Raw genomic sequence first — 13,309 nt, 5'->3', positions numbered from 1 at the left:
ACAAGGAAATAGCAATCAGATGAGTTGCAAGGAGAGGAAACCTCCATGGGAAACAGACATGTGGCAAATGGCGGCAGCACACACTCTCATACGGCACAAAATGGCAAGCACAAACTGCTGTGAAAATATAAGTTAGTGCTCTAAGGGGGAAGGGGTGGAAGAAGGTGGGAAAAATAAGATGTCTCCTGCCTGTTTGTGTTTGCACAGCCAGTAGGAGATGTCTTTAAGATGACGGGGGGGGGGGGGGTTCCACATTTTAGTGACTTTGAAATAAGATGTCTTGAGCAAAAATAAAATGTCCTGAGAACATCATGGGGAAAAAGCTTTGCTGACTACCTCCCCAACATGCCATTTTTCCTCAGGATGTCATATTGTGCAGAAAAGGCATCTCTTTTATACTTTTCAGGTAGAGATCTAATAGCCCGTACTCTGCATATCTGTCTATTGAGAGAAAGGATAAAATGGAGAGCAGAAATTCTGGACTGTTTTGGATGAGGCCTCCCAATTTTTCTTCTGTCCCAGCCAGACCATTTTTGTTTTGCTGACATCATCTGAAAGTGAGGCATCTATCCATTTTCCCCATCCGTTTCATGCTCAATGGTTGGAATGCCTATGAGCCTTCAATGTGACTGAGTGAAATGATGTGGACAGATCATCCATCACAGACAATACTGATGGCATGCTCATGCCTAAGGTTGGCTAGTATGATTGTCAGGTACATATCTACTGCTTTCCACTCCCCCAAGCTGCCTCACTCCACCTTACCACAGCAGAGAAATGAAAAGTGAAATCAAAGATTGGATCCACTAGTTAATGAATGTGCAAGCAATATTTACTAATTTCCCCTGTTACAGTCCTACAAACCTACCCCCATGCTATTTCTTGGAGTCCCTATCTTCCACAACTAGTCTTGCCAACATCCAGATGGTACCTGGTGATCTCCCAGAATTACAACTATATTAAGAATACATGGATCAGCTCCACTGGACAAAATGGTTGTTTTGGAGGGTGGACTCTGTGGCATTATATTTTGGTGAAGTCCCGATCTTCCCCAAACCCTTCCTTCCCCTGACTTCACCTCCAAAATCTCCAGGAATTTTTAAACCTGGAGCTGACAACCTTATGGACAAGTAGTATTTTAGAACACTTCACTAGGAGGTGGCAGCTGAGGAAAATTCAATCTGCTGCCACAAATTCCTTCAGTCAGTGGAAATGACCCAGGGGATACATCCCAGTTTGCAGCTGCATATTACAAAACCCAGCCAGAAAAGAACTAGCCCTGATCCAGTTAGTTGGGATATGAATGCTGGATATAAATTTAGTTCAGATTAGTTATCCTTCTCAGATTTATCAGACAGGTTATTTTTAGTTCAGATTTTGATTAGTTATTATGCACATATTTAATGGGATTTAAAAAGCAAGACCACTTTTTAATATTCTTTCACTCTTCTTTGGTGGAATTAAACAAGCTGTTCTTATTGGTTCATATTCCTAGGGAGATCACCAAAAACTTGGGTTCTGTGCATTTGCCACAATTTATGCTAGGTAGCCTTCTGTATCTGCTGAACTGACTAAGGAATTAGGCCCAGACTTGATGTGATGGCATCCACATGGCTGACACAAGAATGCTGACTGCATTGTAAAGTCATCAAAAAATCTGTGGGCAACTGCAGAGCGGTGGGGTGAGGCTGAAAAGGCTACAGCCCCCACCCTGTGACTGTTTAGGCTTTTGAAAAGACACAGGAGTGAAACAAGAATACTGTGGTATTGACCCCACAATATTTTTAAATAACTTTAAAATGTGTTAGCCTCGTTATTGTGCCTATGACAACACTATCATGTTAGTTTGGCCTTAAGTGCTGTTGTCTTGCTTCGCATCTAGTGAGTCTCTGTTCATTTTATATAACTTATGCTCTGTTCCCCAAGCAAATTAAATTCAGGTGTCTTGCACTTGGCCAGAACAGAGTGTAAGACCCACAGACAAATAAGTAACAGTTCAAAAAAGGTTTAATAGTGCTGAAAGTTTAGGACTCTGATTCCTCCCATGAAGTCTAACTAAATAAAGAATAGTTGTTGTGGATTTTCCGGGTTGTGTGGCCGTGGTCTGGTAGATATTGTTCCTAACGTTTCGCCTGCATCTGTGGCTGGCATCTTCAGAAGTGTATCACAGAGAGAAGTCTGTTACACACTGTGTCAGCCACAGATACAGGTGAAATGTTAGGAACAAGATCCACCAGATGACAGTCATGCAGCCCGGAAAACTCACAACAACCAGTTGAATCCGGCCATGAAAGCCTTCAAAAATACCTTAAATAAAGAATATTTGTGATGCTGGAAACGATTGGAGATAGTTTGAAGAACTTGCAGACACCAACTTTTCCTTAACTGCTTCTAAGGAAGTCTGTGCTGCTTTGCCGCTTCTGAGATCTCCCGGTGTCCTCTATTTGGAATCTGCTTTCTTGCAATTCTTGATTGCTCAAATCAGTGGCGTAGTGCCAAGGGAGCGTGGCAGGGTGCAATGCACCAGGTGTGTACCAGTTCAGGGTCGTGGTGGGGTCGTGGTGGGGCGGGGCAGGGAAGAGGCATAGAATGCAGGCATGCCCTGGGCACAGTTCCCGGTTGCTCCACCCCTAAATTCCATAGATCTTTAACACCTTAAACATCCAGCCTTCCCCAGACACCTGAACTAAATAGACTGTAAAACAGGATCTGCTAACTAATGAGAATGTTATAGTGTTTTTGCCTATAGAGGGCTTCTTAAAGGGTCTAACTAAGGTTTCCTCCCACAGAATCTGTACAAAAGGCAATGAAACCCATTCTAACTAAGGGTATAACTAACTTTAAATAAGGAAAATAGTAAGGGTGTCTTGGGAGCATGACAACCTATATAGATTGAAGAAAGTCTTCCCAGTCTTTTTTTCTATCTCATTTAACTACCCTGCTGTTAAATTAGCTGGCTATGATTTTATCTGAAACAGGCCTATACTAAGTGCTTCAATCAATCTGGCAAGCTACAGTTTGGTGCATGTGTCCTGAATGTTTCTCAATTTTTATAAACATATACTGTGTCTCCGGGCACTCTTCTTCAGAAGACTACATTAATTAACCACCTAGTATGAGCAATTAAGGAAGCCTGACCCTTGGGCCTGTGCATAATATTATAAAAGTAATTAATGATTCTTTAGTGCTGTACACTGAGGAACAAGAAGGTACAGCAGAAACAGGTGATGCCAGTGGTAGCCTAGTGGCTGTTGGCCCTGCACTCGGTGGTTGAATCAGAAGCTAAAAAAGATTTTAGCTCTTTCTGCCCAATGTTTTTCTTTATAAACCATTTTCAGAGAGTAGCCATGTTGGTCTGCAATATAACAGTGAGCTCTGAGTCTAGCACATCTTAGTGACTTGCAGGGATGGAACGGCCACGGAGACATATGGGGTCATATGTCCCCAGGCACCTGTCATTTGTTGACGTAGGGGGCGGAAAATCATCCCCATACCCCTCCTCTCAATCCTAATCTTTCCACCCTCCCCCACCTCTAGTGATACATTTCAATTCTTCCCACCCCAATCCTTACCTTCTAATGCTCCCCCGCCCCAAGCCTCACCTTGCCAATCTCCCACCCGCAGCCCTCACCTTGCCACTCTCCCACACCCCAATACTAACCTACCAATCTTCCCCTCCCCTAGCCACACCTTCCAACCCTCCCACCACCCAAAACCTTACCTTTCAACCCTCCCCCACATCAACCCTCACCTTGCCACCCTGCCCCACATTAACCCTCACCTTGCCACCCTGCCCCACCCCAACACTAACCTGCTAACCGTACTGTGAAGAGATGGGGAGAAATTTTCAGGAGTGAACATTCTATCTGCGGCAGTTAGGCTGTTTAATTGAAGTCTCATAAAGAGGAGGGGGGCTAGAAGATCTTTCAATGGATGCGTGTAGTTATTATGTCAGTGGAGATGGTTTAATATTCTGCTAGAATTTGGAACTTGAAACTGATAAAGTGTAACTATATACTGAAGAGTTACTTTGTGCACTATGTGATTTAACAAACTTGGGCTTCAGATAAGTTTATTTGCTTTTGCTTATTCCTTTAGACTTATAGGCAACGCTACTATAGTTAACCATATTAGGCTATTATTTTATGATTAACTGTGATTTGGACAGTACTGGTTTTTTATCAGATGAGTATAAGTTATATTAGCTAAAGCTGTTTTGATCATCGAGAAATGTTTACTTCTCAATAAAATTAAAGATTTTTTTATCTTGGTTCTCGAAATCTTATTCCCTGAAACTTTTGTTGATCTCTAAGCTGCTTGAAATCTAATGTCATTAACTAAATTCTGAACGAGTTGTGAACTTATCTCTAGAGATAGCTAATGCATTTGGGCTTGAAATAACACAGACATATAGGAATGTTTGAAATAATATGAAACTGCTTGCTTTGTAATATAAAATTTAATTAAGTATACAAAATCATCAAAAGAGATGGAGGGTAGAATTATTTCACATCTCATAATGTACGTGAATGTTTGGAAAGAGCAGAATGTTGCAGAAACAGGAAAAAAAGTCACTAGCTTGTAAGTATATGAAAGAAGACAAATAACAGACACATTTACAGTAAAATAGGAATTTCTGAAATAGAATATAATCTATCTATCTATCTATCTATCTATCTATCTATCTATCTATCTATCTACCCATCTATCTATCTATCTATCTATCCACACACACACATACACATACAATATATATATAAATTCTCACAATACTAGAACCAGGCGGCATACATTGAAAATGCTTGGGGAAAGAATTAGGACTAATAAAAGGAAATATTTCTTCATGCAACGCGTGATTGGTGTTTGGAATATGATGCCACAGGAGCAGTGCGGAGCGCCAAGGGGGCGAGGGGGGGTACGTCATGCACCGGGCGCATGCCTGGGGCAGCCCCTCCCCCTTTCCCCATACCCCCCGCAGCCCCCCCACAGCACCTCCCCCATGGCACACACACACCCCGCCCCCATTCCCACACTTACCTATGTTCCTTTTCTCTTTTTTAGTGCTTTTTGAGGCTGAAAAAAGTGGCCTATTTACAGTGCAGGCTAAAAACTGCATGAGGAACTACAGTTCCAAAGAGACCTTGGGTTCATCAGGCAGTTTTTTTCCTGAAATGTGAAGAGGCTGCTTTTTTCAGCCTCAAAAAGTACTAGAAATAGAAAAGGAATATAGGTAAGTGTGGGAAGGGGGGCATGGGTGTGTGCCATGGGGGGCGCCACGGGGGGCATGGGTGTGTGTGGAAAAAACACACTGTGCACTGGGCGCAGTTTGGCCCAGCTAAACCTCTGCACAGGAGGTGGTGATGGCCACTGGATAGCTTAGAAAGCCTGGATAGCTTTGAAAGGGGCTTGGACAGATTTATGGAGAAGTTGATCTATGGCTACCAATCTTGATCCTCCTTGATCTGAGATTGCAAATGCCTTAACAGTCCAGGTGTTTGGGAGCAGCAGCAGCAGAAGGCCATTGCTTTCATATCTTGCATGTGAGTTCCCAAAGGCATCTGGTGGACCACTGCGAGTAGCAGAATGCTAAACTAGATGGACTCTGATTTGATCCAGCAGGTTCTTATGTTCTTAAAACTCTCATATTAATTGATTTGGCTAAAAAGATGTTCTGCTCAATTATTCCATTGTTATTTTTATTAATACAATGCTGTCAATTTGTTGTTAATTCTTTTCAGTAAAATATTATGTGTTTCAACCAATGTTAGCTGTCTTGGAGCCCATGTGGATCTGAAGTGGGATAAAAATGTATTTTAAAAAATAAAAATCAACATTGTAGATGGCACATTATAGCACACCTTTTAGGGAAGCTGTATGTGTTACTAGAATTCCCCAAAATGGGAGGATATCATACTTTAGATTTAATTTGTCAAAGATCTTGGCCTCCCTTGTGTTAGGGTGAGTTTTAAACCTAAGTAAGTAATGGCTTAAAAAAATACCGTCAGAGCTGATAATTGGAATGTTTCCGCTTACAGGTCACCGTAAGGAATATTCACTGAAGTGAAATTTTATTCCTAGTATACTTTGGTTGTTCTTCATTGATGGTACTAACTTTCCCAATACAGATGATTTATAGAATATGAGAGAAAAATACAAAATAAACAATAAGTGACTTTGCAATATATTTTCAAAAATGTCTCATGTCTCATTGACACTATATAAATTCTTAGGCTGCTTCCAGCCTACTCATATGTATTTACATAGAGAGGGAAAATGCAATATTGTGTTAGATATTATTAAAGTGACAAACATATAATCAAGCTGCTAAATTAAAGGAAAAAAATTATTTTCCCCCATGTCTAGTCAGCTTTACCAGCCTTGTTCATCTGTAGACCACAGACTCAACTAGAGTCCGGTGTGGCTGTCTAAGCAGGATGTAAGTGCTTTAATAAATAGGTTTTATAAATAGATTCAATCATCACTATGGAAAGTATTTCAATTTATGTTACATATATGTGCTGCTTCTTCTGCTTCTGATAACACAAGTATGTACTTCACTCACAGTCCCATCTGAAGGGGGGAGCTGAATCTCCCCATGGGAGCAGTTTGTGACCGTGCCAGTGGATTTACCTTCCCTGGGGGGAATCCACTAGTGTACAGCCACCATGGCCCACTCTGGCACTGGAACACCATGCTGGATGCCACGTCAGCATCCCAGCACCCCTGATGTCGGCTTAGCAGAGTGGGCTGTGGGCATGGCCAAGTGGAAGCAAACATTATTCGGATTCCTCCTAACCATTTGCTGGAGGCTGGGGCCTCAGACTTAAGCCACCCAAAAGTTGGTGTAAGTTTATTGAGCCCCACGGGGGCTTCTTGGGGGTGGGAAGGCTTTTGCACTTTTCAAGACTCTCCATTCCGCCAGGAAACCCCTATGGGAGCAGAAGAGCAGGGCGGCTGTGGCACCATGGCCAGCTGCCTGGCCCCTTGGATGGGGTTGCTCATCTGTCAATACACAGTGCCAGAATACCAAACTAGATGGAACGTGAGAGGGGAAGGAGTGCTGAACTGTTGTCTCACCCCAGATGTGTACCTGCCAGAGGGACATGTGATGTCACATATTCTCTGGCACACACTATCATGTGGGGGGGAGGGACCGGGTGCCAACCGGGTACTTGCGCTTGGCCTCTCCTGTGGTGCAGCACTCAGCAGCTCCCTCCACGCCTGGGTCACGCTTGCTGCAGTAGAGGCTGGCTGCAAGGACCCAGCTGGCACCCGGCAGCTCCCTCCATCCCAGGGCGCGCCTGGCCTCTCCTGCAAGACTTGAGAAAGACAGATGGGCACCCACTCTATTCACTCCCCCCACCTGCAGAGGCTCTTGTGGGGGGGTCACTTGGGACCTTAAGCTTTAAAGGATGGACTGCCACAGCCAACGGAGGCAAGGGGGGTTGCTTCCTCTCTTCTCCCCCCTTTCCTTTCTCTCCCTTCCTCCCGGGCCTTGTTCTCCTCTCGGTGAAGCTTGCGAGGCCAGCATCTTTGCAAGGGGACCAAAAACTGCACCACCGCCAGCAGCAGCACCAGCCACGGGGAGGAAAGGATGCTGTTGGGGGAGGTAAGGGCCACCCACGGATCCTCTCCCCCATTTTTAGATTCTCCTTGCCCCCCGAGCTGGGTCAACATCTGCAGCAGGTCTAGTGGAGGGCCAGGCAGGGGGGTGTGGGGGGCAGAAAAATCAGGTCTTGTCCCAGGCTCCATTGGGGGGGAAATTCTGGTCTTGCTCCAGGTGCCATTTTCTGCTGATACGCCTCTATCTCACCCACAACTTAATTACATTGTTCCTGTGTTTGAGTACATTTTCCTTAGGCCTCGTCTAAATATGATGTAGTATAATGTGGCAATTACACGGCAGAGTGTTAAGATGGTATTATACAGTGCTCAAGTGGTATACTGGATCACTCTGCAGCTGATGGATTGCAATTTCCAACTGATGCTGTACCTTAACAATTCTGTGAAAGTGAAAAACTGATACAACATGTGAAGACTGAAGCTAGAACCATTTTCTCTGATATGTTAGTTTTCATCTGCAGGGAATTATTATATGGAAAACACTGAAAATGTTTCTGTCCATCTGCAATCTGAAATGGTACATGTAACCTCTCAAGATTTCACCAACTCATTCTGCTGTATGTATGGACCAAGCTTTAGTCTACCTCACTAAGAGCCAAGTGCCCAGCAGAAGACTAGGCATGTAGATGGTGAATGCAGTACATCTGCATGCTTCCTTTGGATCTGCCCTTGGAGGCAGTTGTGGGTTTAAATGAATGTGTCCATGACATGCTATAAAATCTCTGTAAAATTCAATCTGTTATGACAGTTTGACACATGCAGGTTTTTGTGTGATATTAAAGTTACTAAGTTTCTTGTATTTTTTTTTCTTTCATGGTCAAGGTAATGACACTGAAACAGTGGATTCCACCTCAGAATCATGATACATCTAGTGATATAGTAAGTTACCATTGTTTATATTTTTGTTGTTTGAATTCTGAGTTGATTGCCAGAAAAGAGGTTTTTTTTGACAGACCTTCTCTTTCTGATTTACATTCTTAACATTATTGAAGCTAATATCTTCACAGCTATGGATTAAATTCTCAAAGAAATTTGCCAATCATAACTTAGTTGCGTCAGCAGGCTTTTTGCCTATATTGAGATCTTTGAAGATCAGGCTGTGGTGAAATGGCACAGTTTTGGAAAAAAAATGTTATAACTCTGCCAATGGTCAGTGAATTCCTAGCCCCCATGATGTGGAATTGAAGAACTGCAATTTATATGTAAATAAGGACTGTTTTCCAAGGTCATGCAATGAGTCAGTACTTGCAGTCTAACCAGATATAATAATTTCCTTATAGGAAATTTGTAAGTGTACTGTCCATATGGTTACTCACTGATTTCTTCCATAGCACAGCAAACACATGAGTCCTGGGAGTAACAAGAACCAATGGACTGAAGAAATGGTTGGCACTGACCACTGAGGGTGGAGGAGTCTAGTGGATTTTCATGGTAGCCAAAACAGAAGCAGTGAAAGAAACAGCTGCAGGGTAACTGTGCACTTGGAGGCCAAATGGCTGCTGAGCCTACTGGGACCAGCCTCTCTTCACCACATCCAGTGACCTCAGAAAGCTACTGCCACTGCCAAGACATACACATCTGCACGCTTTGAACGTTCCCCTCCTCACCCAAGTTCACAATCTCCCAGTTCTTTCAAGCTGCCTGATTCCTCCACTAGTTCAACTGTTTCACTCAGAACATGATATTTCTTTCCCCTCACTGGCAGTTCACACAGCAGTATCAGCAGCTTCATATCTTTGCTTCACATGGAAGAAAGCAGCCATTAATCAGATAGACACTTCCATAACAAGTTACCCATAAGCACACACATAGAAAGTGTCATGTCTGATTAGATCCACTGTCAGAGAAGGCATTTAAAAGATACTAGTTTTACCTGGAAATTTCCACATGTAAGTTCAAGGCATCTTTTCTTCTGGTGTTCATAGCTAAAAAAATATTTCTATTAGATGGTTGAATATCCATATGGGAATAGATATTCATACGTAAATAGATATCCATATGTAAACTTTAACCACTTTTCCTGCAAGGAGATCAAGGTGCATGGCTCTCTGTTTCCTATTTTATCCTAAAAACAACATGACAGGCCTAGGAAGCTTCAGAGAAGAGCAGATCCTAGTCTGACATGCTAACCACTTTACCATTCAGATTTCCATTCAGATTTCAAGTTCTTTCTGGGATATCCTACAAAAGAGCCTTTGGTATGAAGAATTGGCAATATATCTTCTGAGACTATGAAGGTATACTTCCAATCTAGGTAGATAGTAATGAATACTGAACCTAGTGGTTTGATATCATGTAACATCGCTTTGTAAGTCCATATGCTGTTATTTAATTTTTCAAATGTAGGACTTGGCCAACTGGCTAGATCATCTATTCCCATGTTAAAATAGATGAACTTGTGGGAAATGTTTTACTACGCAGGCTATTCTTCAACTTGCCTTTTGTAGAAGTACTATATTATTTTCCATAGTATACTCTGATGAGAAGGCACCTTCTTTTGTATTACAATGTTTATTAGTTACACTAATAGTTCTAATGGAACAATTAAGTTGAAGTGAAAATAGCAGTCTTAACATTTAGTCTTTCTGTTTACTGCATTTGCTCAGGATTTTGAGAAAGATTGCATTCAGCAGTAATATGTTTATCTCCATGAGTAGTCATTTCCTTCCTCTGTCTTAAGCTAATTCCTGAGACTCTTTGTTGCATTTTTCCAAGTCCTCCTTCTTCTGCTTGCTGCCCCTTCAATATGTCTAAAAGCTTCCATTCCTTTTCATTCATTCTCCATTGTATAATAGGCTATAGATGTTTGACATAGCTGGCCATTTGACTAACTTTGGGTCCCAAACTTCTAGTCAGTTGCAGTTTTTCTCCAATATTTTTATCAGGTTCTTTTTGATATAAAAGTTCTATTTACTGCTTTTCCCCAGAGAGAAGAGTGATTCACCGCTGTTATATATAAATAAAAATTCATTTATGGGATATTGTGTGTGTGAAAAGTGATGATGAAAGGCCTTTAAGTAAACTCCTTAATAAGCTGTATAGATGAAAAGTTTGTTCTGCATTGGATACTGTCCATCCAATGCAGCAAAGAATACTGCAGAAAAAGAAGCCAAACTCACTGGGTTGGATTCAACCAGTTTTTAGGTGAAAAAGGTCTTCTCAGAAGGGGTAACCAAATGTGACCCCCAAATTACTGAGATGAGTGGTGTCTGGTCACACGACTCCCTCACCAAGACATGCCACTGTCTCTCACAACCTGTAAGTCTGTGCTGCTCATCATGGGATTTGCTTAGATTAAAACTATATAGTAAGGATTTTCATAGATTAAAACTATATGGTAGGAAGGGGAACAAGATGAGATTGAGTGAAAAACCTGGCTGGATCTAACTCAATATGTCAAAATCAGAGATCTCTTCAAACCTATTCCTTGGTGTCCTGAAAATTCATTTTGTATTTATGTTGCAGAAGCAAAAGAAGAAGACATCTAATTCGTGCTGTGCAAAATATTTAAACCTGATTTGTGCCATTATGCACTACCTATGGATCCCTCAAATTAAATTTAATTCTGTTTAAAGCTATAGGCTTTTTTAAAAAAAATCTTCCAAGGCATATTATGAAGAAAAGTTCTTAGATATGTAAAATCATTCTTTTATTTCTGAGGGTCATGCTTGGTTTAACATAATTGGTTATGTTATATTATATCTTAGGATACTATTATTTTGTAATCTTTTTTTCTATTATAGTTCTCTTTCCCATTCCTCAAATGATTTGTGTAGTATGGCTTTGGCTGAGAAACCATTTGTTTCATAACTCTTACATTCATTTATTCAAAGTTTAGTATATTACATATTTACTATATTGTGTTCTGTTCACAGAGTATTTTATTCCATGAAAATATAGTTCAATATTAATATTCTCCAAACTTGTACCAGAAATATTGGTATTCAAAGTCTGAAATATCTGTACACTAGAGCCCTGAAGAATACAAAATGGTTGCCAGTCTAGTTCTGTGTCTCAGAATACATCCCATTTGGGCCAAGAATTTTTTGCAGAATGGAGATTTATGATAAAATTGAGAGATTGAACTGATTTGAATGGCAAGTTGCCGAAACAGCTGTTGATTAAACAGTGACTATAAAAAGTAATTTAAAGTGGGTTCTAGCTATTGTCTAGTTTGCATTCAAAATCCACTGTCAGAAAAGAAAATTGCGCTTTATTAGGCTTCCACACCCCACAGGACAGTGTTTCTGAAGAAAGTAGGCTTACTATCAGTATCAGGTATAGAGGCAAAGAGGTGCCCAGAGATACCCCACCCCTGTAAGCAGAGGTGTATGGGGGGAAATGGTGGCCAGAGACACCACCACCACCACACTTCAGGGCAGGGCTCAGGTAAAGGCCCCCTGAGCCCCACCTCCTCTCAGCCCAGCTTCTGCACTCCCCAGAGTGTGGGAGCCTCTGGAGACATGCTTTTAAAAACAAAGAGGTTGAGGGCAGGGCCTGGGGGTGCAGTCCCACCCTGCTAACCCCCTGCTTTTAAAAGCACATCTCCAGTGGCTGGCTATGAGGGGGGGCCTGGAGGGGGCAGTGAGGGGGGCTGGAAGGGGGCAGTGAGGCCAGGCTGAGGGGGCCTGGAGGGGCAGGGGGCAGGAGTGGTGGTGCCTCACCCCCCAGCCCAGCTTTTGCTCTCTCCAGAGCCTGAGGAGAGCAGAAGCCACTGCCATCCTCTGGAGATGTTCTTTTAAAAGAACGGGGGTGGGGCCACACACCAAGCCTCATCCCGGCCTCCTTGCTTTTAAAAGTACATCTCCAGAGGCTGGCCTGCAGGGGGCCCAGAGAGGAAAGGGAGTGAGAGGGGCAGCACTCTGCCCCACCCCATGGGTCCCTGGAGGCCATCTCCTGCTCTCCCCATAGGGCAGAAGCCGGCCTGGAGGGGGGCAGGGTGAGGTTGCTGCCTTGTCTTCGGACTTCCTGGGCCCCGTCCACGTCATCGCTCACATGACATTGGCAGGGCTGAGGGAGCCTGAAGACTTCCTGCTGCCTCGTCATCTTCACAAAGGCATCTGGTCACATGGGGGCAATTTTGTACCCCCCATGTGACCAAATTAGTTGTGTCCAGGGACAGAGGCTACCCCTTGTCCTCGGGCAGATACTCCACTGTCTGTAAGGATAACTAGACAGTCCTCCAAGACTCTTCCATGTTCTATCACTGATTATGAAAATCAGAACATTTTATGCCTAAACTCCTTCCACATTGACATTGTTATGGGCCAATACTGACTATTTCCTCTTTTAAATTCCTTCCAAGCTCCACAAAATAAGCTAAATTCCAGGTAACTGCCACAGCTACTTGAAATTAGAACTCAGCAGTAACCTATCTACTTTTCAAAGTCCTGCACCATTCTGCTGTTTGAAAAAGTAACAATATAGCTGTAGAACAAAGATCTGTGAAATTTCAATTTGTTCACCAGGGCCATTTTGCAGGTTAAGCTTTTGCAGTCACTACTTTAATGCTACTGTTGTGGGATCAGTGAGACAGATGAGGAAAAATAATCTCAATAGTCATTTAGACAACATCTCAGAATTATAGACTTGACATTAAAAAGAAATTTGAAGCCACTGCTTTGCTTTCCAAAACAGCTGAGAAACACAATTTTTTAAACTGTTCCCAGTTTTCAATTTTTTATTT

General features: G+C 42.4%; 1 protein-coding gene across 3 annotated transcripts in view; it reads left to right on the top strand.

Moving 5' to 3' along the window:
* SAMSN1 (SAM domain, SH3 domain and nuclear localization signals 1) overlaps positions 1-13,309 on the top strand; it is a 353,573-nt gene that overhangs the window by 280,243 nt on the left and 60,021 nt on the right. For all 3 annotated transcript variants that reach the window (XM_048494497.1, XM_048494498.1, XM_048494496.1), the window contains one exon: positions 8,446-8,502. In XM_048494497.1, coding sequence (XP_048350454.1) covers positions 8,446-8,502 — 57 coding nt within the window. The remainder of the gene's footprint in view (positions 1-8,445; positions 8,503-13,309) is intronic.

Source organism: Sphaerodactylus townsendi, linkage group LG04 (genome assembly GCF_021028975.2).
Source record: "Sphaerodactylus townsendi isolate TG3544 linkage group LG04, MPM_Stown_v2.3, whole genome shotgun sequence".
Classification (NCBI taxonomy): Eukaryota; Metazoa; Chordata; class Lepidosauria; order Squamata; family Sphaerodactylidae; genus Sphaerodactylus; species Sphaerodactylus townsendi.
This window is presented reverse-complemented; position numbering and strand designations above follow the sequence as displayed.